This window comes from Symsagittifera roscoffensis, chromosome 10 (genome assembly GCF_963678635.1).
Source record: "Symsagittifera roscoffensis chromosome 10, txSymRosc1.1, whole genome shotgun sequence".
Taxonomy (NCBI): domain Eukaryota; kingdom Metazoa; phylum Xenacoelomorpha; order Acoela; family Convolutidae; genus Symsagittifera; species Symsagittifera roscoffensis.
In genome coordinates, this window is record NC_087071.1 from 31,758,258 (window position 1) to 31,773,321 (window position 15,064).

General features: G+C 34.8%; 3 protein-coding genes across 4 annotated transcripts in view; 2 read left to right on the forward strand and 1 right to left on the reverse strand.

The window, feature by feature from the left end:
- The window catches only part of LOC134855657 (uncharacterized), a 505,026-nt gene that overhangs the window by 270,699 nt on the left and 219,263 nt on the right, over positions 1-15,064 (forward strand). The window lies entirely within an intron of this gene.
- LOC134855145 (uncharacterized) lies at positions 9,487-12,038 on the reverse strand. Its single transcript, XM_063871559.1, has 2 exons — positions 11,333-12,038; positions 9,487-10,773 (listed from the first exon to the last, which is right to left on the reverse strand). Exons 1-2 carry the CDS (start codon positions 11,606-11,608, stop codon positions 9,718-9,720), a joined length of 1,332 nt encoding a protein of 443 aa, XP_063727629.1. The 5' UTR covers positions 11,609-12,038; the 3' UTR covers positions 9,487-9,717.
- On the forward strand, positions 13,010-14,570 carry LOC134855495 (putative transcription factor egl-18). Of its 2 annotated transcripts, XM_063872033.1 has the most exons (3): positions 13,010-13,032; positions 13,447-14,133; positions 14,278-14,570. In XM_063872033.1, exons 2-3 carry the CDS (start codon positions 13,498-13,500, stop codon positions 14,485-14,487), a joined length of 846 nt encoding a protein of 281 aa, XP_063728103.1. In that variant the 5' UTR covers positions 13,010-13,032; positions 13,447-13,497; the 3' UTR covers positions 14,488-14,570. The 2 variants fall into 2 exon arrangements, with proteins under 2 accessions (XP_063728103.1, XP_063728102.1); XM_063872032.1 differs by lacking the exon at positions 13,010-13,032 and having other exon boundaries at positions 13,145-14,133.

Below are 15,064 nucleotides of genomic sequence, written 5' to 3' on the forward strand. Positions count from 1 at the left end.
AGTACCAACAATCTACCTACGAAGCAAGTTTGCCATGCCTCATATCCTATGATGGTCCAAGATTGCCAATCTGCTATCGTTTTTGCAGCAATATTATTAATAAACTATTTTTAGTTACTATTATAAGGTAACGTTAATTACTTCTATTATAGAAAATATAGCTTCATGCTTGCCTTAGACTTATATCCATCCACAGCCCCGCCTCTAGTTCCGTAACTCCCCCCTCCTCCATAATTCCGCGTCTGTGACAACTGCAAAGTGGCTTCTGTCAGTTGACATCTCAGCTGTTCATTCTCAATGTAAACTTTCTCTTCGTCTCGTTTCAGTTGCTCTTTTTTATCCTCGGTTTCTTTGAGTCGACTGCGAAGGTCGTCCAGTTCGGTTTCTCGGTTTCTGACATCTTTTCTGGAAGAAAACACAGTAATTGACAATGCAAGAAAGAACACTGAGATGAGAGTCAATTGGATCAGTTTTTCTCCCTATTTCGGATCAGTTTTTCATGCAATAGCCTCTTTTTTGGCAGAAAACTTGTTTCGAAAAAATCGACAAGTTGGCGACAAATTTTTACAGCTAAATTTTGTCACGATACGACATTAGCTTTGCTTCAAAGGTTTCTGTTTCTCCACGTTTTTGCAAAAAAAAATTTTGTAAACGCTACTAACTCAAGTTTTTCCAGTTTCCTCCTGTCAAGTTCTTCTTTAAGAGCCCTCTGTTCTGCCTCGAGTCTCCCCCTTTCTGCCAATTGAACTTTCTCCTCCCCGCTCGCACGTTCCCTCCTTTCAAATGCAGGCAAAGATGGGCGATATACTTTATCACTGGTGCTATCTCATGGGTATGAAACTTAGAAAAGAGCCAAAAAACTTCATGATAATTTTTCAGCAGAGGCACAACACGGATTCTCTGTGAAGAGTTGAACAGCTCGTATGTTAATCATTTCTCTTGCGGATAAATCGCATAACTTAAATTTTTAACTTCAATTTTCAAGGTGTGTATTTGACGCAAAAATGCAGCCTAAGGCAATATATCATGCACACTTTTGAGAAAACAATCATTCGAAAACTGAACATTCGACATTCGTGCTTTTAGCAATATGAAAAAAAAAAAATTCTGCTAAATCTCGGCTGCCATTTCGATTTTCGAGACAAAAATCTACCGAAAAAAGTGTCTGCAATTTCGTTTTTCGAGACAAAAGAAACTATATAAAACGGGTACCTCAAAGTGGTGACAGCGTTGTCTAAGTCTCCTTCCTTGCGTCTGAGTTGCTCTTTTAGAGACGATATTTCACTCCTCATCTCCGACTCACGCCAGCGGAACTCCTGACTCTGCTGTTTCAGTCTAAGGGAAAAGTGCGGATTGTTTTTGTGCTGCGATTGTTATTTAAATTCGATATTCCAATTAATATTTCAAGTAATGTTTGGTTCAGCTATTTTTTGTCACTTACAAACCACGCCCCGAAGAACTTGTATGTCTGAAGAGAAGAAGATTTCAAATATTTAAATGACCTCAAATTTTTTAATTACATTGTATTTACAGGTTGTGCAAAAAAACATGTGCTTGAATGTATTTGAAGCAATGTGAAGCTCAGGAAGCGGGAAAAAAATGAAAACTTTTCTTTTTTACTTTTTTTGCTCTTGACTGCGTGAGATTCAGAAATACAAGTGGAAAAATTGCGTGTTTTGCATGTTGAATTTTTCAGCATTTTTTTTTCAATTTTTTTCTGCTATCACAAAAGCTTAGAAAAGTACATTATTGGTCCCAAATTTACTTTTTTCCGCTCCCTGGTGAATATTTAGCTTTACAAAATGAGTACATGTTGCTTCTCCGTTAAAGTTCTTGTCAAATAAGTGTAGTAAATTCACTTTATGTTGATTGAATTAATTTTTCGCAAAACGCAAGAAGTATGCTGAAACTGAAGTTTGAATACCAAAAATTCGCATTTAATTCGAAAAAGATTTTTTTTCTAGCAAAAACCAACACAAGGTTGCTTAACCAATAATCTTTTACGGAAACAAAACTATATTAATTGAGCAATATATTAATTTTTACCGTGTAGAGAGCAGCTCAGTGAGTACTCGAAGCGTTTTAGGACCAAGTTAACATCCCCCAAAAGTTGTTTTTTTTTGGGGGGGGGGGAGGATGTTAACTTAGTTCTAAATTGGTAATTTTCAACCAAGGTAGAAGATGATATTAACTTGGTCTATCTTAACTTAGTCATTTGTCCCCCCCCCCCCCCCCAGTGCAAAAAGAAAGGTGCCCCCCCCCCCAATGCGAAAAAGGGGGGACAAAATATATGCAAAAAGAAACTCACAAAATGATCTTTTAGTAGTCACAAATTGATTTCAGAATAAAGAATAAAAAAACAAGAGTCAAAAATGACTTTTGAATCGTTATCATTAGGAGGTGGACATTTGGAAGCACAAATAACGCGTGTTGACCTGCATAAACCAAAAATGCTGGTCATACAATTCCATGAACTAAGTCTATAAAAAATGCCAGTCATACATTTTTCATACACACTGCTAAAAAGGTGTAATCCAACTTTAAAGAGAACTTTTTTTTATAGTTTTCGCATAAAATCGGTATTTGTCATAAATAAAACAGAAAAACTTTCTAGCAAAAAATGCTATTTATACAATTTCTAAAATAGAAATGGTATGACTAGCGTTGAATTTTTGCCCCCCCCCCCCCCCAAAAAAAAAAAAATTCCAAGTACAAAACAATTTTTAGACTAACTTTTTGCATGCAGAATTTGATTTTGTGTGCATAGTTTTGTATGCACAAAGTTTGGATTGTTTTCTCTTTTCTCTCGATAATTTTTCAAAGACGCTCAAAAAGCCTATTTAGTTCACCTTGGGCAATGCGTGATAAATAAAAATTTCAAATTCAAAAACTAGCATCGTTGAAATATTTTGCCGAAATTCAGAAGTTTGCTATTTTCATTATATTGTTTGTGCGAAACATCTATTTTCAGGTCGTTTCCAACACATTGTAAATCCAAAAACATTCTGTAAAAATTCAATCGAATTTTGAAGTTATAAAATGAAGCACGACGTTTTACTTCACTTTCATTTTTTGTTATCAAATTGTTTGAACTTCGAGTGGAAACAGTTTTTGAAAAAACAGCTTCAGCAAATACTCAAAATTAAATCAACCAGATCGAAGAGTTTCAAGTTCCAAGTGAAGGACAGTTGACTTCATTTTTAAATCGGTCTCGCTATGGGGAGGATATTTGGACGTAGACACGATTAAATTTTACTTCATTTTAAAGTAGTGAGTAAATTTGTGGTGTTTTAAAAAAAAGTCGCACAGAAAGCTGGAAGTGTCAATGATTTCGAGAAAGCAAAGTAGACTGGTTTTCAAAATCCATTTTGAAATTAAATTTTTATAATAGATCAAACTGGGTCAATAAATAATTTTTCCTAGATTAAAAAATGTATTTTCTGATCTAAAAAAAATTATCTATTGATCCAGTTTGATCTATTACAAAAAATTTGATTTGAAAATGAATTATAAAAATCAGTTCACTTTGCTTAGTTTAATTTGATTTGAAACTCGAAAAAAAAACTTTATTAGCCCAACCGCGAAAATTCAATTTTGAGCGTGAACAACTTTAAAGACTTTTTTCTGAAAAGATACACGAAAAAAAAACATTTCAACTGTTATAAGCATCTCATTTTGCTTACTGACATTTGAAAACTTTATCGAGAAAAGTTGTTTGGAAAGCCTTTTTAGACTTTACTTGAGTCGCACATGGTCAGACACTTCTTTAATGCCACTTTCTAACTAGCTTTTTAGCATCAGTCAATAGTAACTAGTTCTTGAAGTTTACAATTATGCCCCATCTACAAACTTGAAAATAGCAAAAGAATCAAACTTAAAAACGTGTTTTTTTAAATATATTGGCTGAATAACCGTGGACGGAATATTTTATCCTACTTACCGAAACAAAAGCAAGCAGTTTTTGGTTATTCTGTGATTTCACTAATTTAACTTCACTAACTTATCGCTCTCCATCTTTGAACTGACACACCTGGTCAGTCTGTCCACTTGTTCACGTGCCACCTCCCTCTCCTCCTTCTCAGCCTCCATCCTACTTCGGAGTAACTGCAACTCACCCTCCCTCAGTGTTGTTGCCTTGTCTACATTGGGGGTACCAATTTCACGTTTACACTTTCTAGACCGAATTTGGCTGATTTTAATTTTCCTCTTTCTTAGCTAACACTAAAAAGGCTTTGTATTTTCAGAACAAACACATCAAGTTTTAATCTTACATGTACTTCAAAAAGGAGCCCACGAAGTTGTAAGGATTTTTGCAGGAATGGGCTGATGGTTTTATTTTAAAAAACATTGTTTGAACTTGTTAAGAAAACTTTTTCAATCTTTTTAGGAAACTTTATGTAAACGTGACAAAAGTTCAGTTTGCGGTGCGGATTTTGAATTTTTGGCACAAAAATGATGTTCTACTTCTATTTAACTCTGCGCTAAAAACTGTTTTGACTGTATATACATGTATGTAACATGTGTCCATCATGGTTTTATCAGTTTTGAGGACTTAAGGGTTAAATTGGTCCCTATTTTGCCCAATTTCTCTTCCAGTCTCATTTTGTGTGTGACATCTCCTATAGTTTTTTCTAGTAGGGTCGAAAATTGGATGTTCTGAGAGACATGGCTTCCGTTCTCGTTGTGTTCGTCTTTTTGCGACTTGGATGCCAAACTGTTTTCCAATGCTGAAAAAAAAACAATTTTAATTTTTCTCAAAAATATCAAAAATTTTATCAATACCTAATTTTCTGATTGAACGGATGTTTGTGTATTTGATAATACATTTCTGGTCATTTTTATCATAAATTTTTTTTTATAAAATTCAGACAATAAATTGATTCAATATACCAATTTTGAGTTTGCATTTTGACCTTCTTGGACCTTTTTTGTCGCCTTCATCTCAGAAAAACTCGAAGGGTGAACAAAATTTTCCGCAACTCACTTTTAACTTTTTCGCGTAACGTCTTCAACTCATCGGCTATTTGCTCAGACGTTCTCTGGTTGACCAAATTAGTTAACGAACTCTGAACTAGAAGGTCCCCTGAGGTCAACAACCTCCTCAATTCGTTATCAAATATCACTGGTGTTCTTTCATTTGCGTTTCCTCTGTCTTGTCGTTGGTTTACTGAACTGCTGTTGTTTGTAGCATAGCTCTGTTGGTGCGCAATAGCTGCTTCTGCTTGCTGCACTCGGTGTAATTCTAGGAAACTTGGTTGTTGTTTTATCAAGGAAAGCAACAATTTCAAAGTTGAGAACTCTATAGAAAACTCCGCCTTAATAGTGAATTGAAATAAATTGTGAACGCTTGATTTCATTCACAGTTTTATGAAGTGTTATCAAATTGGGTTGATTTTTTTATAGAAATTACTGAACTAAAAGAATCAGATAATAACAAGGATAGCCGGTTACTGTGCAAGTGGCACAGAATGTTCCGAACAATGTACCCAAAGTAAATAAGCGTTACTCAAATAAAACTAAGTTTTTACAGTTTAAATAAGCTAATGTTGGCTTTTAAGCAGTTAAAATAAGAAAATAAAAAATTTCAAACCGGTTTTTCTCGGCAAGGAGTGGTTCTAATCACAACTGTAAGAACTTCAATTTGATATATCACTCAACCCTATCCGATGATTATTTGTGGTACCTAGTTTTGCGTGGAAAACAAAAAGATAAAAAACTAAAACACAACCAAATACAAATTTACTCCCCAGTTTTAATGATCGGAACAATAACTTATTGTAACTTTCCAGCTTACGCTTATAAAGGTAACTACAAAAAACATTGGCTCCAATTTTTGCTTTTCGCGTGTTTATGGTTATTTTTTTGTTCATTGTTTAATTGTTTGTTGATTAATTTAACCACGAGGTGCGAAGAAACTTTGTGTTTCCCTTTTCTAAGTTTTTTTCCACTACAATCAGATTCGCCAAACATATGTCAGACAATTACCCAAACATATGTCAGATAAATCATATCAAAAAATTTTTAGTTCATCCAAAAGTTTTCTCAGTTTTCTCTTGGTGACGAGAAAAACAGGTTTGAAGCTTTGCTTTTAAGACAATTTTAGAGTGAACAGTAGTCCAACCTTCAAAAAATGTAAAAGAAGTAATGAGGGCTAGGAAAGCTATAATAAGATCGTTTGATGTCAATTTTCATTGCCTGAAGCTAGCCGCTTCAAGCTAGCTTGAAAAAAGCGATACAAAAAAATAAGGAAAAAATGTTACTTTTTTAAAAAGGTATTTGTGGTCAGAACTTTCTTTGTTACTGGGATAGCAATTGAACGCCCTTTTCTGAAATTTTTTTCAGTTGATAGCAATTCATTTTTAAACAAATTTTCAAAAAAAAAATCAAAATCAAATAGTTTTTTTAATTTTTGTGTAAAACTCTTCAATTAGCTGCCTACAGGGAGAAAAACATTGCTTCTAACAAATGGTTAATGGCTTCTCCACAGAACAATAATAATTAGTGTAGGATGAAGAAATCCTTACATTGTGTTTCACTGAAAAGCAATCACTTCTAACGTTTTTTTTGACGCCTGGGTTGACAAAAACCGCTGGTCAAACTTTTCCACACATGCAAATTTAGTTTAGCATTTCACACGTCCAGAAAATTGTCTGATAACTCTACGAATATATTTCTTTCGCAGCGTGAAAATGTGGACCAGTATGTTTTGCAGTGTAAAATTGTGTGACTAGCAGTTTTCGTTGTATCAAATTGCGTGACCAGCGTTTTCTCAGTATATAAAAATTAAATCACTTTTTAAGTTTTGCTTCAAGATTTTGTGTTTAATCTTAAGCTCAATAACCAAAGATTTCTTCATATGCAAAAACCATTAAATTGAGTGGCCACAATCTCGCAGATAATCTGCTTCTGGAGATTTGCCATAAAATTTATTGTTGTAGTTTCACACATACCAAAAATGTGTGTGTTCAAAAAATTATGTGTTTGTACATCGCGGCCGGTTTTTTAAGAAGCCTTAAAATTATCTGACTATAAAAAACAACAAAAATCAATTTTGACTTTACACAAAACACGCTCTCTGGTGTCTGTTTATTTCGTGCAAAAAAACTGGACCTGGACTTCGGTATAGACTGAAAACCAAAATTTACATGCAAAATTTTTTTTGTCAAAATTTGTTTGTTTGGGCCTAGAAACGTTTTTACGTCTAAAAAAAAATTTTATCACAATTTTTTTCTCATATTCGGATTTTTTTGAAAAATTCTAGTCGCACAATGTTCATAGAATGAAGTTGTTTGACTATTTTTTTCTAACAAAAAAATGTGTCATTTTTTTCTGAATTTTTTGTCTCCAAAATCAATTTTATTACAATTTCATGTTAGATACTAATTTTAAACATCCTCGGAAATAGTTATGAACTTTTTTATCGATGTAGAAAAAAAGTTAGTCATACAATTTTCATAGCTTGGAATTTTATGACTAAGCATTTTTCGCTCTTGTTTTGATAATTTTGTCTGAATTATTTTTTCTAATACATTTTCTACTGTTAATTATTTTTTGAAGCCATTGTTCAAGGTTATCATTTGTTCAAGGTTATCAAGGTTATCAACTTTGTAATCAAGTGTTTTATTTTTTTTTGTTGTTTTTATGCCTAATTGGCTAAGTTTTTACGCGTTTGTGTAAATCTTTCGTCACACCAGTGAGAAACAACGGCACTGAAAAGACGAAAATATAATACAACTTTTTTGTAGTTTTTTTAGAATTTGGTCGGAACATTCTGTGCTACTTGCACAGCAACCGGCTATCCTTGTAATAGTTCGAGTTGCTACAGCATCGCGGGTTTTTATTAAAAGCCGAGTAGTTAATCTCATTAGAGCTTGTAATTTAGTTCAACTAGTTGTTCCGGTCATTGAAAATGGGGAGGAACTTTGTAATCAAGTGTTTTAGTTTTTTTTTCTTTTTGTTTCCCTCGTGTTTTTTGAAGACTTTGGTCTCAACGTTTAGGGATACTTGCACAGTAACCGGCTGTCTTTGTCTTTGTTTAATCATCATTCTAGTTCACATGAAAACCATGTTCAGAGTTTTTGCCTGAATTGTCGGAATGGTTTTCAGGATGTTTTCGTTTTTTTTCAGCAAAAAAAGTTTCCTCTTGTTGATCGACTCAAAACAATAAAAAATAGAAAACAAATCCATGATTAGATAAACATCGGCAATAATATCAGCTTTGGCTGTAGTCCTACGGATATCGAAATTTCGTATCTCACCTCTTTCTAGTCTGTCAATTTCCTCTCTTAATTCCAGACTCTCCTCCAGTTCTGCCAGTCTCAGACTACTCATTCTCTCCAGTCCGTCCAGATTATCCATCCGCAATAAGTTCAAATCCTGATTGGTTATTGCAGAAGTTTACGGAGTTTAGTTTTGGGGAAAAGGTTTGTTTCATTAACAGAGTCAATTCAATTATACGCCGCAAATCGACTGATGGAAGTTTTGGTGTCAGGGCTATTTGCCCTATGCCATGTTGCCCTATACTAAGTTGCCCCACAAGACAGCATACGACAAGTTTTCATGTGGGGCAACTTAGTATAGGGCAACATGGCATAGGGCAAATAGCCCTGACACCAAAACTTCCATCTATCGATTTGCGGCGTATAATTGAATTGACTCTGTTAATGAAACAAACCTTTTCACAATAGGCTGGGATAAGTTGACTTGAGCCAAAATGACAAGTAACTGAAGTTTTCATAGAGCATTTTTTAGAGATCTTTGCATACAAAAATCATCTCGAATAACTTTTGTTAGTTTCCGTAGTGCTTCACGGGAGCTCAATTTTTTTTTAAATAATCTTACACAAGTGTACAAAGTTTCCTGAAGATTGCATGCTGACTACTTTTTCTTTTGGCTCATTTTTTGCAATCAAATTTTTCAAAAACGAAACCCCATCCCTGTTCGTAGCCCAATCTCGTCTCGGCAATCTCCCGCAAGTGACCCAGATCCGAGCACGACTCCTCGTGCTGCATTTTTATTCTTCACTCGTATCTGTCTTGAGGATAAAAACCGTACAAAACGTGGAAAACGAAAGAATTGGCGTACTGCCTGTCGTCGATTTGAAATTATATGGGTTCAACCCTGATTTTTTGTGCGGATTTTTGTTCTTTAACAGTTTAATGCCAGCAGTCGAAGTCGGTAATCAAAAATATAAAATAGAAAAACTGTCAATTCATTGGTTATCAAATGATGTAACAAAAATTACAATCAAACTGTAACAAATTTCGAATTCAAATCATCATCAATGAATTTATAAAGCGTATCAGCAAATAATGCAGAGCTCAAAAAACTTCTTTGCGATTTTTTTTCGCGTAAATCAATCAAACACAATAGTCATTAATCAAAAGGTGAAAACAAGAAAAAGCACTGACTAATTTGAAAGTTTATATATACAGAAAATTATCAGTTAAATAAGCACATACAAATACACGCACACAAATGAAAATCATGATTGCATATCGCTTTAAAGTATTCAGAAGTAGAAGCTTTAAGTAATGAACAAAATTATTTTCATCCATTTAAATTAATTCAGTTGTGCAACTTGTATCAAATGAATGAAATTAGGCAGAGCAATCTTTACGATTAGTGTTACAAAAAAGTTATTTTATAAATTAACTTCTGCTTAATCGAAGTTGTCAGTCAAAATGATCCACGCTGGAATCGAACTCTTGACCCTCGCTACGCATGAATGAATGCGCAGTTGTCGCCAAATTTGCAATGACCCATTGGGTAGTTGACACATTTTTCAGTCTTGTATTTCGGGTGCGATTTGTCCACTTTGAAGTCAGTCGGTGAGGGGGAGTTCGAACCCACCCCTCGTCCAAATCCTGGAGGTTTGCTCAGTTTGTTTTTGTTCATTACTCTCGAGTCGTTCCTGTTAGTTTTGCGGCTTCGTGAGTTACCCGAGTTTTCCCTTCGGTCACGCGACGAGTTCTCAGGAGTCCTCGAAGATCCGAGAGGCATTTCAGTCGGCGAGCTCTTTCGGCTAGGATTCTTAGCAACTGGACAGAAAGCACTGGATCGTCCGGGTGCCAAGTAGTCTCGGAAGGGATCCGGCTTTGCTCCTGGTGCTAGGTGAGATCTGAACTTGGATTCAGGAGTGCTGGTTCGTTTGAAAGACCTGCTGCTCCTGGGAGCGTCCGAGTTTTCTTTATCCTCATCATCGTCGCTGAAATTACTACCGATGTTGCTGTAAATCCACTTAGGTCGTCCTCCAGAAAACTCTTTCCCTTTTTCCTCGGATTTTTTAGCTTCTTTGAAGTCAATGACAATCGTGTTTTCCTCGCCAAAAGGGAAGATCAAAGGTCCTCGATTGTAGTAGAGGTTGCTTTCAGTAAAGTTAGGATACCTGGAAACCCTGGAGTGAGGAATGGTGCTTGTCGAGTGAGTTGTTGTGGTAGAAGCGAACATTTTGTAGTCTTGTGAATCCGAGTCCGATTTGGGTTCTAATTTATAACTACTAGAACTATTGTAGTTATTATAGCTATTTGAATTAAACTTAGAGATTTTAGTGCGATTCGAGGAGTTTTTGTCTAATTTCTGTCGCGACTGAAAGGCGGATGATTTGAGAGATTCTGATGAGAAAGTGAATCGATAGAATGATGATCTGGTTGATCTTCCGGAAGATGGTCTGGAAACGCGTCCAGTTGAGTGGTAATCAACGCCAGGTGCCAACACGCTTTCTAATCCACTTTGCAACAAGTCCAAGTTCAGATCGGTCTTTTTGTTTTGGTCCTGAAATGAAAAGAGTCTAGTTTTACTAGCGTGAATAGATTAATTTTACCGGAAGCGACAATTTGGAGTTATAAATGACAAGTTGGACGATAGCATGAATTAGCGTGTTTGAATTTTTTTCACGCAAAATTTTATCTGTACTATGAAGAGTTTACATTGTAGGAAAAATATTAATAAAATTACATGAATTAATTAGAAAGGTCAAAATTCACGGTGTCTCTAGATGCAGTCTCTGCAATGGTTTTTTCTAGAAGTTCTTAGATATCTTGATATTTTGTATAAAAACAAACAAAGTTGATTTTTTGACCTAAAAAGCCTGAATTTTTTGATCGTAACCTCTTAAGACATGCAATAGGTCAAGAGGTGGTTTCGATTAAATAGAATTGTTTTTATAGAACAGCCTAGAAATTAATGGCCATTTAAAGTGTTAAATAATGTTGCAAAATTAGAATGAATAAAAATGAGAAGCTAAATTTATTCCCAGCTAGAGAATTTAAAGAGAGAGCAAAAACTTTTTTTGAAAATCAAAACATGGGAAACACCTGCGAGGGATGTTTACCTTTTGGGCCATTTTGGGCATTGAATTGTACCCTGTATCCTCATCATCCGGACTAACTCCCCCTCCAATCTGACTATTCCCCTCATGAGTATAATTGGGCACGCCCCAAAGTGAGAGCGCTTCAGGTTCTTCCTGAAATCCTTGTGGCATCATCAACGGATCCACAGTTACGTAATCGTTATTGTATAACTCGTCCTCATTGTTGCGTAATCCGGAAGGGGACGAGTAAGACTCGGGGGTGAAATGAATGTAGTTATTTTGCAAAAAACAGCTCATTTTTTTCGATATGAATTTGAATCCGAATTTAGTTAGATATGCAGCTTGAGTTTATAAAGAATTAATATCGGTTTAATTTTTATACAGATTTTGGAATGGTTTAAAATGTGTACGTTTATTCTTCAAATTAAGAATTTAAAGCATAAATGGTATCCTCTTAAGTTACTTTTTGAAGATTGTGTTGCAGGAATCTAATTTACAATTATTTTATTGCTTTCTGCAAAGTTTGTTCGAATCCAAAGTGATATGATGATGGAATGGAAACCAAAATCGGGTTTAGCGCTGTTTTTGAAGATTGAGGATTAAAATAAAACTCAAAGGATGTTTATATTGAACTAAGATTCGGCACTTAGTTGACTTTTTATCGCATTTGCTTTTAATAAAATCTCGATCAAATTATAGATGCTGCTTCGAATTTTGGTAAGTTGGGATAAGGAAGCAAAGCAGATATAATGATATCTGAAAGCTCATCTTGTTGTTTTATACACCAACTGTAATTGTCTTTTAATTACCGCAAGCCATATTTAGTGTATTTTACAAATTAAAATCTGCCTCAAATAACATAAAACTTTTGAGGTAGTTCTTTTCTAATTTCCAAAATAGTTATCTCTAATAAACTAATCCATTGTAATTATGATTTTAGCAATTAGCAAGACAAAATTTTCATGTTGATTGTTATTGAGGTACCATATAGGACCAAATTTTAACCATACAATGTCATGGATCAAAACATAGATCCACCCTTGGGCATGGTAATGATTTAGTGGAATTTAATCATACGTTTTCAGCTTAGGAGAAAAACGATCCTTCATCATCCTTTTTAGATTCAGAGACAAATAATAAAGCGATCTTAATGTTTATTGAACTTTTTTGTTGTGAAAAAGTTAACGATTTTTGTAATATGTACATGATTATTAAAAATCCAAAAACAGAATTATTTGGCCATGCATTAAGCAACAGTGAAAAGACAAACCAAAAAGCTCTTTCAGATCAAAAACGCAGGGTCAGGTCATGTTAGTTTTCACAAAAAGATGAATCATTTGCACAACTGTTGCGAAGTAAGCCCAGAATAGTCCTGATCATACGATGCATAACATCAACATCTTATTTTATCACATCGTCAAAAGTTACCGTAGTCGTAAATGTCAACAAAAACAGTTTATTATACCAATCATAACTACTAACTAATATCAGTATATGCATATAATCAGGAATGGTACAAAACATACATTAAAGTTCTGATAAACAAAACACCTTTTATAGAAACTTCTGCCAAAATGATGAAAATGATCAACAGAAATTTAATCATAATTAGTTGGTGGGTTCCTGTAAACTAAATAGTTATAATTTATAAACTGGTTTGCTCGATGAACATAAATAAGCATATCCGCTATGCCTTACGACATCTTGGTTTGTAAACAAAGGTAAGCAAAAACCAACACAGGTAAATAATATTAGATATAACTTATCATTAGATAACTTTCGCAATCTTTCTTGATTTATTCTCTAGTTGGTATCAAATTGTTTACCGAAAGATTTGTTTGTTTCAAAGATAAACAACCCAGTAAAATTAATATCAAAACTCGTTCGTTCAAATAACCCGAACAAAAACCTCCGAAAAGTTGCATCAAACTTTTCATCTTTGCGGCAGAAATCACATTTTGACTTCAATTTAATCACTCGACCCTATTTGTTTTGACAAAAAAAGTTTTCTTTAGATCAAAGGCTTTTAAAACTTTCTTTAGATCTCAGGTTTATAAAACATGCAAAATTTGCAAGAAAAATCAAATTTTTTCAACTTTAAACAAAACTGTCAATCAGACTCTGAACTAAATCAGCAAAATAGTCAACCTGCTCCCCAGCCAGCCGACCTTTTGCAATCAGCCCAAATGACAGAACAGATTCTCTCGAGTGTCGGCTTGACGGACCAGTCGCTAAGTGCCCCAGTTTCAGAACTACCAGCAATAGTTTCCCAAGAGTTTCAGAAAGCACTTCTATTTTCCTGGCTTGCAAATGTTCATCTTAATAATGGACTTCAAATTTATAACATGTCTAAGGCTGTCAATTCGAACTTGTCGGCTTCAAGTTTGGTCGGCCAAAATCAACTTCTGGAAAAAACCGAAAACTATTTGGGTCAACTAAACGGTGATCCGAGTTCCATGGCCTCCGAGTCGGGATCCGAGTCAATCGATGGCGACTCTCATCTCCAATCAGCTGCCGACACGACTTCAACTTTTGTAACAATTCCGAAAATGGAAGCAAAAATTGACTGTGATTCGAGTTTCAAATCCGAAGCGAAATCCGAAAGACGAACTAGCGAGTCGTCTGTTACTTCGTCGTGTTCCTCGACTCTCGGAATCGGAAACACGACAGCAGCTTTGCTCAACTCGAGAGTGCAGCAGCCGAGTGTTTCCGAGTCCTCCTCGGCAACAAGTGGTATGAGTCATTTTCTGGCTTCGGCTCCGAGTTACATTTGCGTGAACTGCAACACCGAAAAAACTACTTTGTGGAGACGCGATTCAACTGTAAGTTTCAGACTCCAAATATGATAAAGTTTTGAAAAGTTCTTCATCAATTTTTGCGTTTCCTGTGTAAATTTTAAAATAATTGAGCAATTTATAATGATTAGCCTAAAATTCAACCATTAACTTTCACTGTTTTTTTTTCAGGGCAAGCAGGTATGCAATGCATGTGGTCTATACTATAAACTACACGGCGTGAACAGACCTGCCACAATGCGGAAAGAAGTTATTCACTCGCGAAAAAGAAAACAGCAACATCTACAAAACCATCAACAGAGACAACAACAACCACAACAACAACCACGAGAACAACATGACCTCGAAATCAAACAGAAGCTACTATCGAAATCATTCTAAACGAACATCAAAAAAGGGAAATAAGAAAACCCTCGTAGACTCTTGTAGCATATCATTTTACACGAATTGTATTAAAAGTTCTATACGAAGCAAAACTTATACTTTATGTTATAAGTTGAAAAATTTTTAAATTACAAATATATTCTATAAAGACTAAGTTTTCGAGTTTAATAATTGTGACCGCATTGTGCAAAGTTTAGTTTTTTGGCCAATTGTAATTTGAACAAAAATTAGAAGACGCAAAGCATAAGATTAACAGCCAACAAGTAATCACCAAGTCTTTTGTATCAGAGCGAAGCTCTCGAAGCCCTGAATGTTCTCAGTGCCTACCGACGACCAAAAACTATTTTAAAATTATTCTTGCAATTCATACATGAATCGTTCAAATTACTACAATTTTTGGCTCTGAGATTGTTTCAAGAAAAGGTTTTTTTCTTGAAAAAAAAAGTTGTAGGACACCCGCAGTGACAAAAATGAATAAAAATTCATTATATACAGAAAATCTACAGTTTAACGTAAGTATAAAATCGATTTATCTACAACCGTTTTTCGAACGATAACCAATTTTGTACAGATA